Source organism: Oncorhynchus keta, chromosome 28 (genome assembly GCF_023373465.1).
Source record: "Oncorhynchus keta strain PuntledgeMale-10-30-2019 chromosome 28, Oket_V2, whole genome shotgun sequence".
Classification (NCBI taxonomy): domain Eukaryota; kingdom Metazoa; phylum Chordata; class Actinopteri; order Salmoniformes; family Salmonidae; genus Oncorhynchus; species Oncorhynchus keta.
In genome coordinates, this window is record NC_068448.1 from 35,991,061 (window position 1) to 36,007,728 (window position 16,668).

At 42.6% G+C, this 16,668-nt stretch overlaps 1 protein-coding gene across 6 annotated transcripts in view; it reads right to left on the reverse strand.

Moving 5' to 3' along the window:
• Positions 1-16,668, reverse strand: part of ptpn11b (protein tyrosine phosphatase non-receptor type 11b) — a 58,389-nt gene that overhangs the window by 4,202 nt on the left and 37,519 nt on the right. For 3 of the 6 annotated variants that reach the window (XM_035740978.2, XM_035740981.2, XM_035740980.2), the window contains exons 5-15: positions 11,984-12,103; positions 11,617-11,730; positions 10,857-10,953; positions 10,688-10,767; positions 9,612-9,767; positions 7,555-7,686; positions 6,958-7,112; positions 5,019-5,086; positions 4,162-4,313; positions 3,734-3,837; positions 3,377-3,505 (exon numbers count right to left, since the gene is read on the reverse strand). In XM_035740978.2, coding sequence (XP_035596871.1) covers positions 3,415-3,505; positions 3,734-3,837; positions 4,162-4,313; positions 5,019-5,086; positions 6,958-7,112; positions 7,555-7,686; positions 9,612-9,767; positions 10,688-10,767; positions 10,857-10,953; positions 11,617-11,730; positions 11,984-12,103 — 1,269 coding nt within the window. In that variant the 3' untranslated portion in view covers positions 3,377-3,414. Of the gene's footprint in view, positions 1-3,376; positions 3,506-3,733; positions 3,838-3,931; positions 4,056-4,161; positions 4,314-5,018; positions 5,087-6,957; positions 7,113-7,554; positions 7,687-9,611; positions 9,768-10,687; positions 10,768-10,856; positions 10,954-11,616; positions 11,731-11,983; positions 12,104-16,668 lie in introns of those variants that run through there. The other 3 variants (XM_035740979.2, XM_052482898.1, XM_035740982.2) reach the window with 3 other exon arrangements.

The following is a 16,668-nucleotide window of genomic DNA, read 5'->3' on the forward strand; positions in this document are numbered from 1 at the left end:
ATGTAATCCGTTAGTTACTAGTTACCTGGCCAAATTCAGAATCAGTAATATAACGTTTGGATTACCCAAACTCTAATATAATCGGATTACTTTCAGTTACTTTTAAAATGGTGTTCCCCTAAAGAGGTATTAGAAGAAGTTTGTAGGAATATTGCCAATTGACTGACATTATTGTAGGATAATTCAATATTAGAGTTTACATAGCTGGCCATAAATGGATGTTTCATTTTAGTTTATGGGTAAATACACTTAGGTTGGAGTCATTAAAACTCATTTTTCAAGTCGGTTAGGACATCTACTTTGTGCATGACACAAGTCATTATTCCAAAAATTGTTTACAGACAGATTACTTCACTGCATCACAATTCCAGTGGGTCAGAAGTTTACATACACTAAGTTGACTGTGCCTTTAAACACCTTGGAAAATTCCGGAAAATTCCAGAAAATTATGTCATAGCTTCAGAAGCTTCTGGGTAATTGACATTTTTGAGTCAATTGTAGGTGTACCTGTGGATGTATTTCAAGGCTTACCTACAAACTCAGTGCCTCTGCTTGACATCATGGGAAAATCAAAAGAAATCAGCCAAGACCCCAGAAAAAAAATGTGTAGACCTCCACAAGTAGCGTTTCATCCTTGGGAGCAAATTCCAAATACCTGAAGGTACCATGTTCATCTGGACAAACAATAGTACGCAAGTATTAACACCATGGGACCATGCAGCAATCATACTGCTCAGGAAGAAGATGCCTTCTGCCTCCTAGATATGAACGTACTTTGGTGTGAAAAGTGCAAATCAATCCCAGGACATCAGCAAAGGACCTTGTGAAGATGCTGGAGGAAACATGTGCAAAAGTATCTATATCCACAGTAAAACGAGTCCTATGTCAACATAACCTGAAAGGCCGCTCAGCAAGGAAAAAGCCACTGCTCCAAAACAGTCATAAAAAAGACAGAATACAGTTTGCAACTGCACATCGTACTTTTTGGAGAAATGTCCTCTGGTCTGATGAAACAAAAATAGAACTGTTTGGCCAAAATGACCATCGTTATGTTTGGCGGAAAAAGGGGGAGGCTTGCAAGCCGAAGAACACCATCTCAACCGTGAAGCACGTGTGTGGCAGCATCATGTTGTGGGGGTGCTTTGCTGCAGGAGGGACTGGTGATTGAAGCAACATCTCAAGAAATTAGTCAGGAAGTTAAAGCTTGGGTCACAAATGGGTCTTACAAATGAACAATGACCCCAATCATACTTCCAAAGTTGTGACAAAATGACTTAAGGACAACACAGTCAAGGTATTGGAGTGGCCGTCACAAAGCCCTGACCTCAATCCCATAGACTATTTGTGGGCAGAACTGAAAAAGTGTGTGCAAGCAAGGAGGCCTACAAACCTGACTCAGTTACACCAGCCCTGTCAGGAGGAACGGGCCAAAATTCAACCAACTTACTGTGGGAAGCTTGTGGAAGGCTACCCGAAACGTTTGACCCAAGTTAAGCAATTTAAAGGCAATGTTACCAAATACTGATTGAAAGTACATAAACTTCTGACCCACTGGGAATGTGATGAAAGAAATAAAAGCTGAAATAAATCATTCTCTACTATTATTCTGACATTTCACATTCTTAAAATAAAGTGGTGATCCTAACGGACCTAAAACAGGGAATTTTTACTTGGATTAAATTTCAGGAATTGTGAAAAGCTGAGTTTAAATGTATTTGGCTAAGGTGTATGTAAACATACGACTTCAAAACTAGGCTTCTTTCTAACCAATTTCTTTCTACTACAGATAATAATACGATAGACGTTTTAATGTAAAAATCGTATTGTCAGATTTCCAGTCATTCCAATTCATTTAATACCCCTTAATCTTCAAGAACACGACATGGAAATATAGATTAGCCAAATTGTGTTACCTGAGCCTAACTTATTAGCCTACTCTGTTGTTTATGATTTTGTTGTCATGGAGGACTGATTGGGCTCATTGCTTTGCGTTGAAAAATAAAGGCTGCTCTCATGGAATGGCATGCTTTGAGCACTACCAAAAAGTGCTATATGCATGTGAAAAAGGTACGGCATTTGCTGCATTTGCTATAGGCTTAAGTTTTAGTTGGTGACACCATAGAATTAGGAATTAGAATACTTTATTATTTTAAATACATTTTTTATTGTCACATACACCAGATGGATAGCTGCAGTGAAATGTGTTGTTTTACAGGGTCAGTCGTAGAAGTAGGGCACCCCTGGAGCAAATGTGGGTTAAGTGCCTTGCTCAAAGGCACGTCAACAGATTTTTCACCTCGTCGGCTTGGTTATTCGAACCAGCGACCTTTCGGTTACTGGCCCAACACTCTAAACGCTAGGCTACCTGCCGCCCAGGATCTAAGGATTTAATACAATCTCTATTGGTGACACTTTGATATCACAATAATTTGCAGTCTATCAAAAGTGTGCGAGTTTAAGCATGCGTCCATTAGGCCTTTGGATTATTTTATTTATCAGCATGAATTACATTGAGCAATAAAAGCCCCACTCGTGGTCTTTGTAAATTAAACTAGTATGGCGCTCAATACCACGGAGGTGTTGGGAGGAACATTATTCACTGGCTGTCCACTGGTCTCAAAAACAAGGATTTATAGGCATCTTAAACTTCTTAAATTCAACAATTATTGGGTTAAAATACAGAATTACATTTGTGAAGAGCCATCCACAACAACCACAATCCGCAAGGTGCAAATAGCTAAACGAGAGAGCAGTAGTGTGATTCGCATCAATGCACTATGTAGATCTCACTAATATGTGATACCCGTATCGCCCGTAGGCTACACCACTGCTGTCACCCTTACCTCCAACCGTTTATTCAAATTGGATAATCTTTGGATGCAGACAGCAGTCACACCATTGAAAGACATAGCTTGGACTGTAGCCTATAAATGTCTATTCCTGCTCTTTCCCCGGCGATCCATCAAACGCATTTGCTCAGGCGGAACAAACAAAAACTGATTTGAATGTAATTGAGAAAACAGAAAGGTGTTTTTTCCCCCGCAAACCACCTTTAAAAGTAAAAGTGAATTCAAAAGTAATCCTAGAAGTAATCACCTAGTTTTTCAACAGTATCTGTAATCTGATTACAATATATTTGCTGGTAAAGTAATGGATTACCCTCTTTGTTGTGTGTACATGTAATCCATTATTCCCTAACCCTGTAAATCAAATAGGGCAATTATATGGAGCAGTTCCTCAACAAAAAGTTAACAATGATTTAGCTAAGAAAATAACAATAACACTTTACTTAGGTATGCCGGTATGATGCTTCGTAACTTGTTATAAGCAGGTATGATCCTTTATAATATCTTATATAATGTAATTTAACACTCACAGAGAGGTTGAGAGAGGCAGAGGTCTGTGGCTGAACTTCTACTTCCTGGTGTTACTGCTGTTCCCAGAGGTACTTGGGTTCTTGATGTTCAGGTTCTCATACACAGCGGACGGGTCGTCGTTCGTCACCCTGCATCACACAAAAATGGACACACACACACACACACACACGCACACACACACACGCACAAACAGACAAAACATGGTGAGATGAAATTCCGATTCCTGTTCATTCAGACAATGTTCATTGAAATTGGATGGAATGATATAAATGACAGCGGTAGTGTGTATTTAGAGAGAACAAAACACTATTTGCCTGTGTACTATATGAGCAGTGTGTATTTGCAGGCCTACTCACACAGAGGAGGAGCGTGACACACAGGTCATGTTGGGTTTTGACCGAGCGTTGGTCATCTGGGGGTATTTGATATTGGAGTACTCCCTCTCCTTTGTCTTATTCCTCTGCAATGAAAGCAGCCACAATAAACCATATTCTTTAAGCTTGAAAAATAAGATGAATCATTGAAACATTGAGGCAAGATAACATAGCACGCACCTGGCCAACTTGCTTAGCTGGTTGACACCATGAAATGTAATACCTGTATCTCAGGTTTATCTTGATTGTTCCTTTGAATGAAGCTATCATGAAATGCTTGGGGCTCCAACTGTAAGGCAGTCACCTTTGAAAACATGTACTGCGATAATACTGTTGGTGTGTGTGGTAGTTACTGGTTCCTTTCAAATTAAACTACTACTGTAGTGGCAATATTATAGTATAACTACTACCTGCTCCTCCTCCAGTCTCTTCTGTGCCGTGTCAATGTACTGCTGGACAGCCATGTAGATGAACTTATACTGGGCCTCTGTCTGCACCATGCCTGACCGCTGCTGACGAACCCTCTGGATGGTCTTAGGGATGTCGATGTCACAGTCTAATCCTGAAACACACACAAGCACAAAAGGTCAAAAGGCAGCATATTTAGCACGGTTACACTAATACCCAACACATGCAGATCCCTCCCAAGACTGGATCTCAGAGCCGTAACGTTTGGATAGGACTGATATCTAAGTTATAACATTCGGATATGACTGTATTCAGAGCTGAAACGTTTGGATAGGACTGATGTTGTTGCGGTAATGTTTGGATAGGACTGATTTTATTGGTCAGTAACATTTGGATGGGACTGATGTCAGAACCGTTATGTTTGGATAGGACTGATTTTATTGGTCAGTAACATTTGGATGGGACTGATGTCAGAACCGTTATGTTTGGATAGGACTGATTTTATTGGTCAGTAACGTTTGGATGGGACTGATGTCAGAACCGTTATGTTTGGATACGACTGATTTTATTGGTCAGTAACATTTGGATGGGACTGATGTCAGAAGCGTTATGTTTGGATAGGACTGATTTTATTGGTCAGTAACATTTGGATGGGACTGATGTCAGAACCGTTATGTTTGGATACGACTGATTTTATTGGTCAGTAACATTTGGATGGGACTGATGTCAGAAGCGTTATGTTTGGATAGGACTGATTTTATTGGTCAGTAACGTTTGGATGGGACTGATGTCAGAACCGTTATGTTTAGATAGGACTGATGTCAGAACCGTCATGTTTGAAAGTTCAACATTCTCTTACCTTGTCTGTTGATGATGTCAATGAGAATATCAATGACAATGATGGTGCCTGTTCTCCCGATTCCTGCACTGGAGAGACAAAGGAGACAATATGGTGTCATTTTCATCACGGACATACTGCTATTCTGCTAAAGTTCCAAGTAGAATTTTGGGCATGTGCTCCTGATAATAATAATAAGTTACACTTGTAAATATGAACAAATCTATATGAAAGACAGTTCAGCTTGTGCTTGTGAAAATAAAATATACAACTTAAACGTTAAAATGTTTCAACAAAATTGGGATCCTTAACATGAAGACAAATCACTATCCAAAAAAAATGTTTTTTTTTGCCCACAAATTTTAAATCACAGTGCAGTCAACACAAAACATATTATTTTCCGTGTTATAGCCTAACAAGACAATAGGCTATGAAGGCCTGGGGAAAGTTGTGTAATTTAAAGCTAAAACCACAAGAAGCAGAAAGTAAATATCCACTGTTTTGGTGCCCTACACATGGGCAGATAGTGGGTGTGACTGTGTGAGAGTCAAGTGTTGCATCTCGCACATCTTAATATCCTAGCCAATTAATTGATGATTGGCCCTGCTTTACTGAAGTTGCGAGACATTGCAAGCCAAGAAATTGCGAGATACAATATTCCATTTGGTGGTACAGCTTTTTTGTATTGATGATAGATGTGCCCCGTGCACAGTTCTGACTCTTGTATGCCTGGTGGCCAACCTGCCTATACTGTGCCCCTACCCTCTCTCTCTGTCCCTCACTAGCTCGCTATGAAAGATGCTAGCGTTCATGTTCTCAGAAGTACGGCAACTAATCCATCTCCTCCTTTCCAAAAATACAGAATCTTAGGAGTCGATTCCTTGTGGAACTGAATCTTGACACTCAGAAATGGGAGTCGAAACGGAGTCGAATACATTATTTTGGAGTCGACTCTCCACCACTACGGCATCGACGTTAACAGCTGAAAAAAGTGGCAGAGAAAGGCAAGTGACAGCAGCTAAATGAGAAGGAAATGCAAGCTTTGCGAAGTGGAATTGAGGTACAGTAATAGCAGTACCGGTGCAATGCGTAAAACTGTTAGTTATAGATCTGTTAGTTATAGATGGTCAATGTCATCGAAAGCAAGTCTAAGAAGAGGCAGATATGTTCTATGTGCACTATTTCTATGCTTCCCGCGCTCTAGGCCTAAGCCTATTTAACTGCTTTTCAGTGACTGCTGCAACTAAAAAAAATGAGGCTATTTGGTAGGCTATTCGCCACGAGCGTGCTTAAAACAATCCACAGCTCATTTTTAAAAGAAGCTGAAGATCCTTTGTGGCCAAATCACACTCTCTGGTGTAGTATGTTGAATGATTTCATTTATTTCTGTATAGGCACGAGTCATTATATAGCCATTTATTTTGCAAATGTAATTCAATTTATTTTAAGGGAAGCTTATCTTCCCCTAGCCTATTGCACGCACCGCCTATGCCCACATCAAAGTGAAAGTAACCGGTGCGTAAAACAGCACTCAGGCTAACAAGGCCGAAGGTTGGCATCTGCTCTCTGAGCGATGCTCCGCATGGTCCTAAAGCCAGCCACTCAAATAATATGCTAAAACAGACGTTGCATTTTCAACGGGATTGGAATGATTTTAGTGTACTTTTTTTGTAGCATACTTTTACATTTTTGGTCTTCAGCTAGGGTATGGTGACTGCCCCGCCATACCCAACTGACGCACGTGGACGTTTGTAGACTGTCCTAGACTACTAGATCTATAATTCTAGCTTCATGTTCTGCCAAACATAACAAATAAGAATGGTCAACTCAAACAGGCCCGGTCAACGTGGTGCAGGCATTTAGGCGTTTGTTATGACTGATGTTGTGTCAGTAGGGCTTGGAGAGGTGTTGTGTCTGATACATGCTGTCTGTCACAATGTGTGCACCCTGTGTGTTTTACCTGCAGTGGACCACAATGGGCCCGGTGTCTCGAATGGTGCTCTGTGTGCGGTTGACCTGCTCCAGGAAGCTGAGCACGCCCCCAGGCTCGTTGGGAACACCGTGGTCAGGCCAGCTCAGGTACTGGTAGTGCCAGATATACCTCATCGGCTCCCTCTGCAGATCGGGAGAGTTAGCGCTACAGTTTACAGGCCTATTCCAGCATGTGTTTTACCTGGTATTTGTTAGGTCTTGGTAAGACACTATGATAAAAACAGGTGCTTTATGGTTCTAACTTCAATTAGTTAAAAAATGATTCTTTAACTATGTTATTGTTAAGTAACAATAAATTCAACATACTACCTTAAAATGTCTACGTTAATATCAGGTAAAGTGCGCTGCAAAATAATGCAAAACTCCAATTTTAACAAGTCAATCAGAAATGGCCCATGTGATACAGGTTCATTAGGAATTACATTTCATACAACCAGAACATTATACCTACATCAAGCCCCCAGCAGAAGTGGACTTATTGTGAAAGAATATCCCATACTAAAACAGACCACTTTTATAAAGATCCTCCTTTGATATTTGTGGTCACGACAAGGGGCTGTCTTACCCGGTCCAAACGAGTCACCTCCAGTTCCCTCAGGATGTAGTCCTGAGCCGGACGCTCCTCCACGTTCTTCACACACACTTTCCCAAACTCCTTAGTGGCGTTGAGGTCAGGCCAGTAGCGCACACACTTGTTCTGACGAGGACAAAGTGGAACATTAGACAATCTAGCAGGCCCAACTTTTCTTCTCAAGCAGCTTAAACAATCACCTTAGCCGTCATACTATCCTGGTAATCCTGACCCATCCCCAAACCCCCCGTCGCTCACCTCCACTCCTAGAATAAAAAAATAAAAAAATATACATACTGAACAAAAATATAAACGTAAAGTGTTGGACCCATGTTTCATGAACTGAAATAAAACATCCCATACATTTTTCAAGCACACAAAAAAGCTTATTCATCTCACATTTTGTGCACAAATTTGTTTACATCCCTGCTAGTGAGCATTTTTCCTTCGCCAAGATAATCCATCCACCTGACAGTTATGGTATATCAAGAAGCTGATTAAACAACATGATCATTATACAGGTGCACCTTGTGCTGGGGACAATAAAAGGACACTAAAAGGGGCAGTTTTGTCACACAACACAATGGCACAGATGTCTCAAGTTTTGAGGGAGCGTGCAATTGGCATGCTGACTGTAGGAATGTCCCCCAGAGCTGTTGCCAGAGAATTTCATGTTAATTTCTTTGCCATAAGCCGCCTCCAAAGTCATTTTGGAGAATTTGGCAGTACGTCCAACCGGCCTCACAATCGCAGACCACGTGTAACCACGCCAGCCCAGGACCTCAACATCCGGCTTCTTCACCTGTGGGATTGACTGAGACCAGTCACCCAAAAACAGATGAAACTTAGAAGTATTTCTGTCTGTAATAAAGCCCTTTTCTGGGGAAAATTTCATTTGGATTGGCTGGGCCCGGCTCCCAAGTGGGTGGGCCTGCCCAGTCATGTGAAATCCATAGATAGGGCTTAATTTATTTATTTCAAATGACCGATTTCCTTATATGAACTGTAACTCAGTAAAATAATTTAAATTATTGCATGTAACATATAAACATTTAAGCTGCCTCCCACATAATTTTAGAGTATTTGGCAGTACATCCAACCGGCCTCACAACCGCAGATCACGTGTAACCCCACCAGCCCAGGACCTCCACATCCGGGCTTATTCACCTGCGGGATCGTCTGAGACCAGCCACCCGGAAAGTTGATAAAACTGTGAATTTGCACAACCGAAGAATTTGTCGTCCTCATCAGGATCTTGACCTGACAGCAATTTGGTGTCGTAACCGACTTCAGTGGGCGAATTCTCACTTTCAATGGCCACTGGCATGCTGGAATAGTGCTCTTCATAGATGAATCCCGGTTTCAGCTTACCGGACAGATGGTTGAAAGCATGTACAGTGTTGTATGGGTGAGCAGTTTGCTGATGTCAACATTTTGAGTGCCTCATGGTGGTGGTGGGGTTATGGTATGGACAGGCATAAACTACAGACAACAAACACAATTGCATTTTATCAATGGCAATTTCAGTGCACAGGGATACTGTGACAAGATCCTAAGGCCCATTGTCATGCCATTCATATCCAGCAACTTCACATGAGGAGAAGTGGGACAACATTCCACAGGCCACAATCAACAGCCTGATCAACTCTACGTGAAGGAGATGTGTCACGCTGAATGAGGCAAATGGTGGTCACATCAGATACTGACTGGTTTTCTGATCCACACCCCTAATGTTTTTTTAAGGTATCTGTGGCCAACAGATGCATATCTGTATTCCAAGTCATTTTAATTAATTTATTTCAATTGACTGATTTCCTTATATGAACTGTAACTCAGTAAAATTGTTGCATGTTGCGTTTTTGTTCAGTGTAGCATTACATTATATTGACTTGAATATGAATGCCTGATCTAATAATTCTATTTCGTTCTCTGAACATATTTTTGGGTTGAAAAGAGCAAACTGGGATCCACACCACGGGGGGGGGGGATATATGTGACTCCATAGACGAGACCGATATCGCCCGTTCATAATTCTATTTCTATGACCTCACCCGTCCTCTCTCCATCTCCTTGGTGGTCATGACAATGACGTGCGTGTTCTCCTGGTAGACCATCTTCCAGAAGTCCACCACAGTGTTCTGAAGGCAGCCCTGGGTGGCGATAAACACCTTGCCCTCCTCGACGTGACAGCCCTCTTCATGCATACTCTGGGGGGAGAGAAACATATTTCATTCATTCCATGTCTTCATTGGTGAGGAACATATAAAACGTTGATAGCCTAGTGGTGGTTCAGTCTGTTGGTGCTTTAGCCAACTCCTCACTGCGTTAATTCATTTTCATGCCAAACATGGAAGAGTTGGCTGCTACAGTTTAGGACCGGGACAAATCTTTTGGGCCCGTCTCTGACAATATGTACGGATCCGTTACTAGAGACATTGTGAGAAACTTCCAGAGTTCCCAGTGACGAGATCGGTTTCAAGTTACGTGTTTCACATCAGAATTTTGTCATCGATGAACATGATAGGCATCTCATTCTGCATTTCTAACAGTTGTTTATTATGGTGCTTTAATATTTAATTGTAAGGGGAGAATTAAATTCAAGCCACATTTTCACTTAGTCGTGCATTGATGAAGTGGAAGTTAGGATTCGCCCCTAAGTGCCATGTAAATTATTCCACTCAGCAATAGACACGTGGGTTGCTTAGCAACAAAACCGATGCATGGGGCAAAACATACAGGGTTGGCTTACATTGTCGACAACATGTAAACTATATTTCGTCGCGAATGTTTATTGAAAACATAAGTAGCCCTGGTTGTCTCTCAAATACATCATTACAGTTGTTGGTTAGCTAGCTAGCGAATTTGAGCTAAATTAGCATTGACGTGACATCAATCAAAACACCTCAAAACAAGACATGGTACCAGGAACAAGATAAAACGAGCCACCTATGATTCCCCACATGGCAGCTTCTTGTCACCGTTGCTAGCCATCTGACCATCCAGAATCACAACACATGGACTTCTGCCCCATTGAAGAGCGCGCATCGTTTTTGTGACCTCGTCAGATAACCCATCTATAAAGTGCATCGCTAAATTCTTGATTCTATCAGTCATCTCCAGAACTCACTCGGATGTAGTTGGCATTGATGTAGTCTGAGCCAGGCACATCTGCATCTGCTTCCCTGATCTCCACCCGCGTAGTGTCGACTGGAACATAGATACACAGGGACAAGCGCCTTTAGTCTCGCACACGCACAGTTTTGTAGACAGGATGTACAGGTCGGTATTTCACTCACAAGGGAGGATGTTCTTGTATCTGTTTTTACTCTTGTTCTCTGCGGTCTGTCCTTCTTTCCTGGGGTAGAGGAGCTTACACTCCTGCTGCTGTAGCACCTGGAAGGAGACAGGAGAAAGAAGAGAAGAACAAAAAGAGATTAGGGAAAAAAATTAAAGGTTATAGAGAAAGAAGATACAATAAAAGCATACAGAGGCAGCATCTGAAATGGCATTCCTTCTATCAAGTGCACAACTTTTGACCAGAGCCTTAGGGAGCTATTGTTTGACTCCCCCTTGTGAAGAGCCTGACGTGAGCCACAGACAACTATATTTATGCTTAACTGAACTAAGCTAGTTCAGTTTGTTTTTTCGGACCGCTTTTTGTGTGTTTGGCCACACATACAGTATGGGGTCTCTATGGAGAAGATGAAATCAAATCAAAACTCTGCTCGAAAACAGGTGGCTGAAAGTTAAATCTCTCACCACAAGAGGTCACAATGAGACAAATCCCTTAGATCCAGGCTGTCCTAAATGGCACCATATTGCCTAGTGTCCTACCTTTGACCAGGGCCATGAACCAGACCATGACAGGAACCAGTGGTGTCTGTCTTAGAGTTAACAATAATGTTCCTTGGGTTGTCCCTCAGACAATGCCTCATGAACATACTGGATTTCCATTCTCTTCGTCTTGACTTTCATGTTTTGGAATATGAGATGATATATGTGATCTAGAATCATTGAAACACACTGGTGGTGGTGTTGACATCACCCCCCTTGTACCTCAAACTCTTCCCAGAACCCTTGTTTGGGCTTCTCGGAGTTGTCCGCCACTTTGTTGAGCTCCTTTACCCTGTTCTCAATGTTGGCTGCATTTATTCTGGTGGCATTGAAGGGCTTTCGTTGGAAAAAGGGAAGATAAATACATTCATAAATGAATTCCATGGATTATCATGTGATCCACCATTCACATTCAAGTATATGTTATAGAACGTGCAGCTTAACCATACTTGGACTTACACATAATTCCATATTTAACACATTGGATTTTCAGAGTAGATGTTCGAGAAACAACGTGGCTTCCATTTATTTTACAAGGACATCATTGTTTTATGTGCGGCTGTCTGAACGCATTGGTTCAGTCTCTCACCTGTTTGAGGTGAACAACGATTCCACTCTTCTCCACCATGGGGTTCTTCTTATAGTGATCCACCAGGTCAGCTAGCGTGTCAAACCTCTCTCCTCCGCCCACGTCATACTTCCCATCCTGCTGGGGCCACACAGAAACTCTGTTAGTAGGGATGGAGAACATTCAGCCTGCTTCATAGTCAATATGGAAGCTCTAGTCTACAGTGCCTGGCATTGCCTTATGTCAGATGGCATCACTCCTTCGTGACACTCGTCCCTCAATCAGTGCAGGCGGAATTGCCGTGCGATCTGACCTAAGACAATGGAATGCCCGGCTAAAGAAGATGCTTTTTTAAACTCTCCATAGTTGAACTAGTTGCAATTTTTGAAAAATCTATGAGTGTGCTTTATTAACTATCATCCTAAATCGAAATATTGAATCATTTTGACAAATGTCATTATTTTATATTACGCAAATGTCGTCTATGGTTGACTGAACATCTTACTACATTACACAGACTAAAGTTTTTAACACAAAATAATTAAAAGAAATACACATCCTGTTTACCTTAGATTGGTGATGTTAGTGTAAAAGTTTATAGTCATCACGATCTCACAACATCAATTGCTTAAAACATATCAATATCTTTGGTTTAGTATATATGTTTTTGTCATAGTGTGCCAGTCCGTAGTGGAACAGAAGACACAGCTACTTATAAATGTCTCTGACCTGACATGAATTCACTGATTTTATGGTTAGCTATCACTCAAATGAAAGCCAACCTCTGTCGCTATTTACGAACCGATGTGAGGTGGTGATTCGTTGAAATGATCCAGTCAAGAAAAGTAAACTTTTTCGTATTAGCCATCTACTGGGAAAAAATTATTCGAGATATAAGTTGATAAATGGCTACTACAGGTTTTCCTCTACCGACTGGTGCATGTAGTATACCCAATATCTTTGAGGTTGATCTCTTAGAAGAGTTTAAAAGGGACATGTCGCCGCAGTTATTTTCCCACTTCCATTGATCTCAATACAATATTGATTTGAGTGATTCATTTTGCTCGCTATTGATTACAGTAGAACAAGGCCGCTTGGTAAATATAGGTGCGTGTGCACTTCTAAGGTACTAATTAAGCAAAATACAAGTCATCTGTGACACGTATGTTTAGACACAAATGTTTATGTTTTGGTGTTCCAAATATCATGACATATTTCAGCATATTGATTATGAGTTTGGACATTTAAAACCTGTGTTTTGACACTAGGCTTTTAATTTAAAAAACGATGACAAGAGGAAGCAGAAAAAAGCATAATTTTCAATTTATAAGTAGAAATGTTACTTTTAACAATATTTTTTCGATGGGATTCTGCTTACTCAGGTAAAAACTACTGAATGAGCCCAACAAACCTGCTATGATTGATTTTAATGTCATTGGTGAAATCATGAAAATGTGTTTCTTGCCTTCTGTTAGCGATGTTTGCTACCCCTACTAGCCTGCTAGCCCCTATTATCCTGCTCGCCTTACAAGCCTGCTTTCCCTACTAGCCCTGCCAGATATCCTGCCAGCAAGATTGGCCTATCAGGCTAGGGGCTACAAAGCCTGCTAGTCCCTATATTCCTAGCTGCCCTACTGGTCTTCTAGCCCTGCAAGGTAACCTGCTAGACCCTAAGCCAAAGGCCATTCTATAATAAAAGCTAGCCTGTAGGAGTTAGCCTACTGCTAGCTAGGCCTGTTTTCAACTAATCAAGCCCTTGTTAATTTGAGTCAGGTGTGCTTGTGTTAGGATATATGGAATATTGGTTGGGCCCACAACATTTTGAGAAAGGCTGCTCTAGCTCTTAGTCTAAACAATTAAGTCTATCAAAGTATGTGCTCTACAAATTGCTTACCAAGGTGTGTTATGCAAAGATGGTATCTTATAGGAGTAACAATTGCAGTGCCATCCGGCTCACAGAAGGCGCAGGGTAGTGAGTACCTGTCAGGTGAGCCAGAAGCGATGACTCTCATTGTATTTTTTTATATTCCCTTCTGGAGACACAGTGACAACTAGGAAAGACTAGTTGACAACCATGAAAGTATGGTGACAGCTAGGAAAGACTGCTGATATCTGGGAAAGACCAGAGACGGGAGTGGAGGCTTGGCAGGCTGAAGCACGACCTTTACAAGGAGATACCCACTATGGAAACATTTACATTTAAGTCATTTAGCAGACGCTCTTATCCAGAGCGACTTACAAATTGGAAAGATATATAATAAGGCCCCCAAGGTCGGACGAGAGTGGGGTAGGATGATCGACCTACAGGACAGGCCACTGTTGAGACGGGGGAGATTCCGGGGTAGGAGCCAAACCACAGTCCCCAGAATCTCCATATGCAACATCACTGAAGCATCAGGGGAGACAGACGACCAACAGGAGAGACATGGCAATCTGTATTGAACACCAACACAGGAGAGACCAGGAAGCAACCTGTGGAATGGACTGCTGCATCAGCAACGAAGGAATCGGAGATGTTCGATTGAGATGTAAACCAAGTGCTGGAGGTAACCCTCACAGGAGATGTAGGGAACAACATCTGAGCAATGTCAACTATCATCTGGATCATAGGGGCTGACTGCTTTGGAAAGGAGGAGAGGAAATCCAAGGCAAACATCAAGACAAAAGAAAACCGACGTCTGAAGGACATAACACTAAGAGGCGACTTGCGCAGGCTTATGAAGGCTTTTCAAAAACCAAGGGAGGAAGGGAAACTAGCATTGAAGAACATGCGTGACAACCTGAGAGAGTGCATTCAGACTTTGTAGTGAGCTGAGTACCATCGCAGGGCCAGAAGGAAGCCGATGAAGGAGAGGAGAGACTTTACAAAGAACCCCTTCCAGTATCTATCAAAACTCCTGGGGGACAAAATATCAGGAGAGCTAAAAGCAATTAAGGAAGAGGTGGAGGAGCACCTTCGTGGAGTGCACAGTGACCTCAGACGTGAGATGTCAGAAGTCAGCTGGTGGAGGTGAATAACTTTCTCAAAAAGGCCAGGGGAAGATCAAAGCCAGAGCCTAATGGTATTCCATACAAGGTGTACAAATACTGCAAGAGGCTCAGGAAGAGAGACTGCGGCTGCTGAAAGTGGCATGGAGGAAAAAATATCTGGCAGAAAGCTGGCTAGTTGCTGAGGGGTGTTTCATTCCAAATGAAGTAAATTCCACAAACATCAAGCAATTCCGAACCATCTCACTCCTCAAGTGGAGACTTTACCACCACATGGCAGAGGCATGAGATGGGCATCGTGCCCGGGTGCACTCTCAGTCATTGCTTTTTCTGCCCTGATGGACTTCCTTGTGAGACAGGGTGCGATACTGGCAAGCGCCGTTCATGAACGATCTGGCGATTACAGCGAAGTCAGTCCCAGAAGGCATATCGATTTTGGAGGATCTGGAAGAGCTCACCAAATTGGCCAGAATGGAGTTAAAAATCAAGATGTCTATTCCTGAAAAATATGTCCAGGAACGGTACCGATTCATAATCGGAGAGGAAACCATCTCCACCTTCAGAGAGAAGCCTGCGAAGAGCCTTTGGAAGTGGTATGGGGCAGAGCTCAATGACAAAGAGAGTGCACTCAATGACATTACGTGTGCAGGCCAACACGTAGATGACATCTGTGGATAAGTGCTGCCTACCTGGCAAGTGTAAGGCATGGGGCTTCCAACACAGGGTACTTCACAGACTCCTTCGGCCACTGCTTGAATATGAGGTACCTCTTTTAAAAGTGGAGGCACTAGGAAGGAAACTTAACAACTTCCTCAGGAGATGGCTAGCGGTCCCAACAAGCTTCTGCCCCATCGGTCTGTACAGCACAGGCAGCAAGCTGCAGCTGCCAATATCATCTGTGGTAGAGGAGTTCAAGGCAACAAAAGCATATCAAGTCCTGATGCTTCGGGACAGCAAGGATGAAATGGTTTTCCAGGTACTTCCACAGGTCAGGAGAGAGTGCAGCAAAGAGAACAAGGACCAAAGGGATACTTGCCACAGCAGGCAACTGGGAGATGCAGGCAGACCTCAAGAAGCAGCTGCTCTCCCAGAGGAGATAGCCAGCACAAGCCTAAGACCAGATATAGTCCTCTGATCTAGAGGCACAAACCAGGTGGTCCTCGTCGACCTTACAGTGCCCTGGGAGGAGAGAATGAATGCACAATAAACACCAGTCCCTCATCCTTGAGAGTCAGCAAAATGGATGGAGCCTGGAATCTACCACTTGAGGTTGGCTGAAGGGCCTTCGCAGGCAAATCACTCTGGAGAGCCCTGGGGCTGCTCAGCATTGAAGGAGTGGCAATGAAGAAGCTGGTGACTGATATCAGCAAGCAGGCAGAAGAGGCATCTCGTTGGATCTGGCTGAAAAGTAATGAACGTTGGCAGAGCCAAGCAGGCATTAGGGAGGCTGAGTTGAGTGGTGGGATCGAGGGGGTAATTCCAGAACGCTGGTTCTGCCGCTGAGGCCCTCCAAAGTGTCGTGTGCTTATCGCCGAAACACCAGTCAAGGGGGGTACCACACTTGAGAAGTCCCACTCCAATTACGTGTGGAGCGCCTTGGAGGAAGAATGAGTAGCGATTGCAGTGCCATCTGGCTCACAGTAGGTGCAGGGTAGCGTGTACCTGTCAGGTAAGCCGGCAGCGATGACACTCATCGTATTTTGATAAAACCAGAACTA